General features: G+C 60.8%; 2 protein-coding genes across 2 annotated transcripts; both read right to left on the bottom strand.

The window, feature by feature from the left end:
• Window positions 1–374: 374 nt before the first annotated feature.
• LOC141747704 (uncharacterized) lies at window positions 375–4,093 on the bottom strand. The gene is made up of 8 exons (XM_074598376.1): window positions 3,944–4,093; window positions 3,651–3,805; window positions 2,974–3,317; window positions 1,923–2,535; window positions 1,638–1,739; window positions 1,235–1,337; window positions 866–922; window positions 375–590 (listed from the first exon to the last, which is right to left on the bottom strand). Exons 4-8 carry the CDS (start codon window positions 2,136–2,138, stop codon window positions 439–441), a joined length of 630 nt encoding a protein of 209 aa, XP_074454477.1. The 5' UTR covers window positions 2,139–2,535; window positions 2,974–3,317; window positions 3,651–3,805; window positions 3,944–4,093; the 3' UTR covers window positions 375–438.
• On the bottom strand, window positions 2,762–8,524 carry LOC141748019 (uncharacterized). Its single transcript, XM_074599343.1, has 9 exons — window positions 8,432–8,524; window positions 7,533–7,658; window positions 6,702–6,791; window positions 6,196–6,300; window positions 5,790–5,967; window positions 4,484–4,494; window positions 3,944–4,093; window positions 2,925–3,096; window positions 2,762–2,820 (listed from the first exon to the last, which is right to left on the bottom strand). The coding sequence occupies exons 1-9, from the start codon at window positions 8,522–8,524 to the stop codon at window positions 2,762–2,764; spliced, it is 984 nt and encodes a 327-aa protein (XP_074455444.1).
• Between the last annotated feature and the right edge of the window lie 310 nt (window positions 8,525–8,834).

Below are 8,834 nucleotides of genomic sequence, written 5' to 3'. Positions count from 1 at the left end.
GGTTTTGTGGTCCAGCAGCGCTGCTGGGGCTTTGGTGCGAGGACACCCTGCATCAGTGCGTGCTGTGCTGCCATGGGCTACTGGGAAGTGGGGGCGATGGGCAGCTGTGCAGGCGAGCTCGCTTTCTCCAGGGTCCGCCATTGCCCCTTTGCCCTCTGCCTCCCCAAAGAAAAGACTTGCACAGGGGACGAACAAACACGGCTTCTTTGAGGGGAAAGCCCAAAGAAGGGGTCAACTTGTTGTCAACCAAGACTGGGGCCAGGGTGTGCTGGGGGATGAGCTGTCCTGCAGGCAGCGGCAGAGGCCAGGAGTGACACTGTCTGCTCGGCACACTCAGGGTGGTCCCCATGGGAAGGACGCCGTGGCAGTGGGCTGCTTGTTCCAGCTTTATTAAAACGGAAGAATTATTCAAACACAGCCGTTTTCCAGAGGCTTATTTCACCTCTCCCTGTCTCTGCAGAGCCAGCAGCACAGTGTTCGTAGGGACCACCATGATGTTGGCTGCTTCCTTCGTGTTCCCAGGGTCATCAAGGTCTGAGATGCCAGGGACCGGACTGAGGGTTCAGCGTCGTTCACCAAGGGCTGGAGGGCTGTGACAGAAAGAAACAGAGCAGTGGTGAAACTGCGCTGTCTGCAGAGACCCTCCCATGCCAGCCCCGTCCGTCTCTTTCTCTGGCCAGGAGGAGCAGGTGAGACCAAGAGACCAGCCGGAAGCTGCTGCTCAGGAATGCCCCATGTGCCCGTGACATGTGCCTCTGCCCCTGAAGCGTTTTCCTGGAGCAGGGCCAGGGACGGCAGCCCCCTGCCCAGGCTCTCTGTCCCCTGCTGCACCAGCCCCAGCCAGCACAGCACTGCCCCTGCTCACCGTCGCAGATATCCTGCAGCTTCTCATTTCGGTTCCCCAGGTGCCGCGCAGTGATCCCTAGGCACAGAGCTTCGTCAGACCCCCTGCTCCCCAGCGCAGCCCGGCAGCACGGCCCCTGGCCCTGCCAGCCTGGCTGCACACCCTCCTGCCGCCCCTCAGCAGGGCTGACCCCAGGGAAGGACAGTCCCCGAGGGCAGTGGGACCGAGCAAGGCTCCCAGCGAGCCCACCTGCGTGGGCAGGTCTGGGAGAGGGACGCCAAGGCCCTGCATGAATCAGCTGGGCTCTGGCAGCCACAGGGCTGCCCCTCACTGCCAGTGCAGCAGCGGGGACTGGGGCCACGCTGGCAGAAGAGGGACCCCGGTGCTCACCGATGAACCTGACGGCTGCCTCTCGCAAGATGGCCTGGGCATTGTTCAGGTATGGCAGGCTCTGCTCCATGTATTCTTCGGCCCTCCTCCTGTCCCGCACCAGCTGGAGAGAGCAATGGTATGGGCATGTCACCGTGTCTCCCCAGTTATCCGGACACGTCTCTCCTCCCAGCACCCCTGTTGCTGGGACCCCTCCCTCCTGGTGGGTGCAGGAAGGGCAGAAAGGCCTGGAGAAGAGCCCCTGGGGGCTCTGTTCTTGAGGACAGGCAAGAAGGGTGCAGCTGCAGGCTGTGGGCTCCGGGCTGGAGCAGGGCAGCCGAGGCACAGCTACACAGCCGACGCTCCAGACCCAGGGGGCAGCCCTCGTCCAGCCTGGGGCCGGGGGATTGGGCGTTGTCCTCACCGAGCGCTCGACAGTCCTCCATGTCTGCTGTGGCTGCACCAGGTCTTTGAGTTTTTTCCACTTGAGGAGATCTGCTGCAGCACAGAGGGCTTCCCTGGAGGCCTGCAGAGCGGCAAAAGCCGGGAGATGGCACCACAGTCTGGGGAAGGAGCCCTGGCAGCCCCCCTCCTCTTGGCTTTGTTCCTGGCATCATCCTGCCCTTGGGGAGCTGGGAGCTCTTGCCCCCAATGCCCAGGGAGTCAGCACACCCTTCCCTGTGTCACTGGCCCGCTTTGAAATCTGTACCTTGGACACGCTGTCCGTCTTGTCCTGCGTGTGAAAGAAGAGCGGGAGCACGCCCCTTTGCACTTCCTTCTTCATACTCTTCCTGTCATTCCCCACCACAGCCTCCACCAGGTCTCTGAAGAGGCTGATGGAGAGCTCTTGCAGCCGGCTGGACTCCTGGTAGGGAGAAGGAGAGGGGGACTTGAGAAAGAGCCGCTCCCTGCTTACTGTGAGCATTAGCCCACGGGCGTGAGCATGGCAGATGTGAGGGGAGATGCTCCGGGGTCAGATTCTGCAGGAGGGAGAAGCCGTGCTGGGCTGCAAAGCCCAGAAGCCTTCCCAGCAGAGCCCGGGGGAGCAGACCCTGCTCCGAGTGCTGCCCACGGGGCTGAGCTGAAGGGCAGCTCTCATTGCAGAGTGCCCATCTGCAGGGCTCAGTCTCCCCCATCAGCCTTACAGCGTCAAAGAGGGGCAGGAGCTTCTCTGCAAGCTGCACAGCAATGGCGCTGGCCTCCTTCCTCTCCAGGTGACGCATCACATTTCTAAAGATGACCAGGACATCCGTCTTGATATTGGAGTGGCCATCCTCGAGCAACTCCCTGATGCATGGCAGGATGACCAGCATTTTTCTTGCCTGTATGAAAGACAGTTTCTTTTTTGTGAAACGGTCAAAGACCACCCTGGCAAAAATGCACTGGTCACTGAGCACCAGCCTCCTGCCTGGCATCCTGGCAGCTGGTGGCACAGGAATCTCTGCAGCAGCCTCCTGCTAGGTGGTGGCCATGGGCACAGTGAGGGGGACGCGGGAGAGCAGGGGTAGGGCAGGGAGAGCAGGAAAGCAAAGACTCCCCGTCCCCTGCTCAGCCGCCCCCTTTTCCCACAGGCCCAAAGGGGCAGACGGCTTGGTAGCCATTCGTGCCTGGAAAGCGTCCCCGGCAGCCGCCAGGCCCCACCATGGCAGGGAAGGCATTTGGAGCAGCCACCCCACTCTGTCTCCCAGCCACGGCCAAAGCACCACCTCACCCACTGCCCCGGCTGCCAACATGCCTCCTCTTGACGCTGCCCCGCTCACCATGTCAGGTCTCTCCGACAGCTCGATGAGGCGTCTGAGAAACAGGGAGACTGTCACCAGGCTTATATGCCTCTGATACATGTCACTAAAATCCTCGGACTGCAACTCAATGGAGGCCGCCAGCTGAAACAAACACAGCAGTGAGATACCGGCAGAGCCTGCAGGGCGCGCTGAAGGTGACCAAGGTCTTTTCACTTTTCTCCAGATAACTCACAGCCAAGTGAGTGATGCAGGCCTTCTCTGCGTCCGAAGGGACTAGGCTCTGTTTGCTGAGGAGCTCCTTTAAGATCTTCTCCAAAGTCTGAGGGGTGGTAAGTATCACATCCCACATCGCCATGCCACTGCTGCAAGCCAGAGCACTCTGTCAGCAGGGCTGCCTCGGCCGCAGGCAGCATGGCCGGGGACAGCCCCGCGTAACGCAGGCCCTGCCCCTCGGTTGGGGTGCCCTGGGCAGCAGAAGGCTAAGGTGGTGTTCCTCATTGGACAGGGAGGAGCGTGGCGGTGGGGCTCTGGCTTGGCCAGCTCTGGCTGCTGCGGGCCTGGCTGACCCACTGGGTCTGGGAAGCGTGGTGGGATGGAGGGCCCTGCTCCTGGGGGATTCCTCGGCTCTGGCAGCCAGAGTCTCTGCGTGCCTCTCCCCGCAGGCAACGAGCCCACGTGGCTTCTGGGGCCAGTACCTCTCTCCTGTTGGAGAGAACTTCAACAGGCTCAGGACCACTTTGGTGGGGTCCCAGTCAGTCAGCGCGACAAGAAGTGACTCCACGCTCCGCAGAGCTGACTCCGTGTTGATGCATTCCAGGTTCTTGTGGATGCAGCTCATGATCTTTGGCACCTGGAGGTGAGGCACAGGTGAGGATGGTGCTGCCACTGGAGCGCAGCCATTTCCTCAGCTGCCCTTTCCATCCCTCTCTGGGGGGAACAAGGCCTGACAGGGCTCGAGGGCAGGGCAATCCAGGCACAGGTCACTTACATCCTCCAGCCAGAAGTCGGGGTATCTCGTGAACAGGTCCACAATGTTTCTTGTTGCCTCCCTGTCAAACATGCTGGAGTCTCTCATGGCCTCGATGGTCACAAGGACGATGCTTGTCGCCTCATAAGGTGTCAGGTGTTGTGCAAACTCCTATGGGAGGAAGGAAGGGAGCGAAGACATGTCACACCGAGTCCCCTGATGGTGCTGCTTAGCTGGGCAGAGTGAGCAGCCCTGGCGAGAGATGCCCGGCAGTGCTGTCAGCAGCGCCCTCAGGAAAGCTGTCAGCAGGGGCTGCAGGCTCTGCAGGGCAGAGGGTGAGAGCAGAGGGTCCCCAGGGTGAGGGAGGAGACTTGGGCTCACGGGCACAGCGTGCTGGCCCTACAGAGGAGCGGGGCTCGCTGGTGGCCAGGAGGGCTGGAGCTGCTGCTGGGACACTGGAGCGCCGCCCTTGCGTCGTCCCTGCATGGGGACAGCAGGAACCCTCTCACCGGGGACAGAGAGGCCATGGCAGCCCCACTGATTCCGGATGCCTTTGCTCACCCAAGTCCTCTCTTGATGCCACAGACAAGAGTCCCAGCAAGGGGAGAGGGGGCTCATTACCATGGCAAAGTCTCTGGTGGTGGGGAAATGCAGCAAGGTGGGTCTCTCAAGTTTCCAATGGAGCTGTTGCACTTTATCCTTTGTCGGTGACCTGGCTAAATCGCGGGGAAAACACAGAAGCGTCAGTAAGACACAGCAGCTTTGCCAGCAAGCTTACCAAAGTGCCCTGAGATCTGCTTGCAAGATGTCAGGACACAAGCGGTCAAGGAGATTTCTGGAAGGCGTCAGGAATAGCTTCTTGCTGCAGGCACTGGAGAGACCAGCCGGGGCGATGCACAGATGGATCTGCTCGTCACTGTCAGGAAAAATGTGGCTTTGGGCCATGATAATCAAATGGCAGCTTTGGCTGTTGGGAGCACAAAACAGCGAGCGGGGTTCAAGATGCTGAAAGGGAGGAAGAGGAAGGAGAGCAGCAGAGAACAGATCCTGGCCATCAGGAGATCATAGAATCATAGAATCATAGAATTGTTGAGGTTGGAAGGGACCTTTAAGATCATCGAGTCCAACCTTTAGCCTACCCTGACAAGAGCCACTTCTAAACCATGTCCCTCAGTGCCCCATCTACCCTTTTTTTAAACACCTCCAGAGATGGTGAATCCACCACCTCCCTGGGCAGCCTATTCCAATGTTTAATAACCCTTTCAGTGAAAAAATGTCTCCTAATATCTAATCTAAACCTCCCCTGACGTAACATGAACCCATTTCCCCTCGTCCTATCACTTGTCACCAGGGAGAAGAGGTCAGCCCCCATCTCTCTACAACCTCCTTTCAGGTAGTTGTAGAGGGTGATAAGGTCTCCCCTCAGCCTCCTCTTCTCCAGGCTAAACAACCCCAGCTCCCTCAGTCGTTCCTCATAAGGTTTGTCCTCCAGGCCCCTCACCAGCTTTGTAGCCCTTCTCTGGACACGCTCCAACACCTCAATGTCCCTCCTGTAGCGAGGGGCCCAAAACTGAACGCAGTACTCGAGGTGGGGCCTCACCAGTGCCGAGTACAGGGGGATGATCACTTCCCTAGTCCGGCTCACCACACTATTCCTGATACAGGCTAGGATGCTGTTGGCCTTCTTGGCCACCTGGGCACACTGCTGGCTCAAGCTGAGATCACTCAGCTTCTGCAGCAAAACCACAGCTGGGATGCTATGGGAAGCAGCTGTGAGGGGCAAAGGAGGTGAGGAAGAGAAGCAGAGCTATCAGGAGATGCCTGTGTGCGGAGGGATGCAGCCCACTGTGTGGATTGGTTTGCTTACTTTTTTGTTTACGGACGAATCTCTTGAGGGCAAAAAGAGCGTCGAAAGCTCGCCAGCTTGTCTCTTCCTTGGAAGAATAGAAGAGAAGGAGACGTCCCAGCAGCTGTCCCAGGATTGGGATCTGGACATCTCCATGGCAGACGGGGCCGTACGTGTATTTTTCCAAGTGGTGCCAGGCCTGGGCGGGGGAGGCAGAAGAGCAGAAGGGCTGAGGGCAGGCAGCTGGTGCTGAACCCAAGAGTGTGCCCAGGGCTGGATCCCTGGTGAGTCAGGGCTTTGCAGGGCCGCGCCGTGCACGGCTCCCAAAGCAGCCAGCTTGGGAGGAGCCCTGCATGGGGGAGCTGCAGGTTGCTCTGGTGCGCAGGGAGCGGGAGATGGCCTGGCTGGAGGGTGCCTGGCTCCTTACCTCCAGGGTGGGATGGTTGGCCAGAAAAATGCTCAGCATCTTAATTCTCTCCAGGGCCCTCACCTGCACGGCTACTGTCTTGGATTCGGTGTAGTTCAGTAGCAGCTGGGGAGAGAGAAGCTGCTGGTGTGCCCTGGCAGCAGACACCTGCTCCAGCAGAAGCAGCCCTGCTGAACTCCTGGGCTGGACTCGCACAGCCCCTTAAGGCTCCCTCTGATCTTGAGGAAAGGCTGTAGTGGGGTTCCTGCCCGAGGGGAGCTGGCGGGCTTGCAGGATTGGGACAAATCTCCCGGGCCAACCCCGTGGCCCAGCAGGAAGGCAGATGCCACCCTCTGCGGCCACTGTGCTCCAGAAGAGCCTGTTGGGCAGCCCCTGGTTGCCCAAGGGAGGTGGGCACCCTCCCTGCAGGATGTTGTCTCTGCATGGCGCTGGGGTGAGGACCATCCACGCAAGAGTGGACACCCCCTTCCCTCCCGGGTGAAGAACAGCCCTTGTGCATGCCAGACCTGGAAGATTATCTGCAGCATCTCGCTGACTCTGGGGACCGAACAGCTGAGCACCAACTTCTGCAGCATGATGTCCATGTCTTTCAGGGTCTGCAAGGAGGGCAAAGAGTTGTACCAGTGATTCTGCTGTCCCTCTCACCCCCAGAAGACTGATCTGAACTCCCAGAGCCAAGGGAGGACTCCCGCGCTGCCTCGCGGTGCCCAGGAGAGACCCAAGGGCAGACAACCTGCTGTGGGCAGAGCAGCCTGCCGCACTGGACGTGGCCAGGCCTAAGGGAAGGGACAAAGGGATGAGGTTGGGAAAGCAAAGCCGAGACTCTGCCCTGCCTTGGATCTCTGGTCGTATCACAGCATGGGGTGGCCAGGGAGGAGCCAGGAAGGACTGGGGCTCCTGGAGCTCACCCAGCACTTACCCAGAGGTAGAGTGGAATGTCCAGGTCCTGCATTTCCGCTTCTGGTGGAAGGGCCAAAATACTCGCGAAGCAGGCTTCTAGGAGGCCTTTCTCTCTGCCCTCCAGCACTCTCTCGACTGAGCTGCAAAGAGAGAGAGGGGCCAGTCGGACACTGGTGCTGGGAGCAGTGCCTCGAGGCCTCGCGCAGGTGGACACGGGCTCTGGGGCAGGGATGGGCAGGTACCCCAGTTCGGTGATGGCAAGGATGGCTTTCCACCGCACTGCTGTGATCAGATTGTCCCGGGGCTCCTTTTCCAGCAGCACCTGCAGAGCACAACCGGGATGGTTGCCACCAGACCCTCGCCCTGTCCAAGTGCTCTCCTCACAGGGTGCTGGGGGGCCTTGCCCCCTTCTCCAGAGCCGCCTGGCGTGCTCTCACCTTGACATTCTCTGCCAGCTTGTATGTGTGGCAGAAGACATCGAGGCCCCGTGACAAGCCACGGGACTTGGCAGTTCTGCACAGCATGCAGATGCTGTTAAGAAACTCCATCTTCCGGTCATCGTCCTGGCAGGTGTGGGGACAGAGAGACAAATGGAGCGTGAGAGGGGGGCCACGTGGCCAGCAGGACCCGAGCGCTGGGGGTGCAGTGCTGTGGGGGAGAGCTGGGAGAAGCAGCCCTGCCCAGCCAGCACACCTCCAGCAGCCCGGCAGCAGAGCTCCAGTCAGGAGATGCCGGCACAGCTGCAGTTGAAATGGCCACACTTACCTGCTCTGGGCAGTTGACAAAGGCCTGGATGAAATCCACGTTTTCCTTTTCCTCTTTGTACACGCATAACCATGTGGCATCTAATAAAGGAGGAGAGCAGGGAGGCTGTGGAGAGGGGCTGGTGGCAGGAGAGCAGAGGACGGAGGTCTGCCCTCCATCCAGCCCTGTGCCCGCTCCCCTGGCGCGTTCTTCCCTTGCATGTCAGGGCCGGAGAGTGCCCGGCAGACGGGCTGCCATGTTGGAGCACGGCGCAGCAGGGAAAGCCCCCAGTGCCCCGGGCTGAGGAACTCGCTTGCTGATGGTCAGGAAAGGTCCCCGTCCCGCAGCATCACTGCCTCCTGCCTGCCCAGCGGCCTCTGGCTGCCCGTGCCCTGAAGCAGGAGCTGGGTCCCCCCTGCTCTCGTCCTCCTTGGGAGAGGCTGTGCTGGGGCCAGCTCCCAGCCCTGAGCAGCCCCGGCCTTCAGGCAGCATCATGCCCAGCACCCATGGGACGCCCACTGCCAGCGTGCCAGGAAAAACGCGATCCCGGCGTTGAGCAGGGTGCGCTCGCTGGCCCCAGCCCTGCCCAGACCAACAGGGCCCCCCCCTCACCTATCTGCAGCGCCTGGACCTCGGTCACCTCATAGGGCTGCGGTGGAGGGCTGCGCCTCTCGGGAGCCTCCATCTTCTCCCAGGCCACCCAGGGGCGGCTGGGGGGTCTCTCTGCCATCCCGCAGGACGGAGGAAAGGGGTGGGGAAGGAGGAAGCTTTGGCAAAACGCCTCGGCACCGTGGGGCTGCCGGGGGCGGCGGGGAAAGACGTGGGCTGCGCTCGGGGGCTGCTCGCCGGCTCCGTGCTCCTGCCCTGTCCCGTCGCCGTCCTGCCGGACACTGCGGGTGGGGGCCTGCAGCCACGCTGACCACATGCCGAGCCGTGGCGTGTCACAAGGTGAGGTCACAAAGGGCCCCGCTGTGACCCGCCACCTGGGCAGGGAG

This window comes from Larus michahellis, chromosome 8 (genome assembly GCF_964199755.1).
Source record: "Larus michahellis chromosome 8, bLarMic1.1, whole genome shotgun sequence".
In the NCBI taxonomy this organism is placed as follows: Eukaryota; Metazoa; Chordata; class Aves; order Charadriiformes; family Laridae; genus Larus; species Larus michahellis.
Note: the sequence above shows the minus strand (reverse complement) of the source record. Positions and strands in the feature narration are given on the sequence as shown.

Coding starts and splice junctions, on each gene's coding strand:
- LOC141748019 (XM_074599343.1), bottom strand. CDS start 8,524: ATGGAGGCTCCCGAGAGGCGCAGCCCTCCACCGCAGCCCTATGAGGTG. Junction 6,301..6,701: donor TGCTGCAGATAATCTTCCAG/GTCTGGCATGCA, acceptor CTCTCTCCCCAG/CTGCTACTGAACTACACCGA. Junction 2,821..2,924: donor GTTGGCAGCCGGGGCAGTGG/GTGAGGTGGTGC, acceptor GACGCTTTCCAG/GCACGAATGGCTACCAAGCC.
- LOC141747704 (XM_074598376.1), bottom strand. CDS start 2,138: ATGCTCACAGTAAGCAGGGAGCGGCTCTTTCTCAAGTCCCCCTCTCCT. Junction 1,740..1,922: donor AGACGGACAGCGTGTCCAAG/GTACAGATTTCA, acceptor GCCGCTCTGCAG/GCCTCCAGGGAAGCCCTCTG. Junction 1,338..1,637: donor GGAGGACTGTCGAGCGCTCG/GTGAGGACAACG, acceptor TGCTCTCTCCAG/CTGGTGCGGGACAGGAGGAG.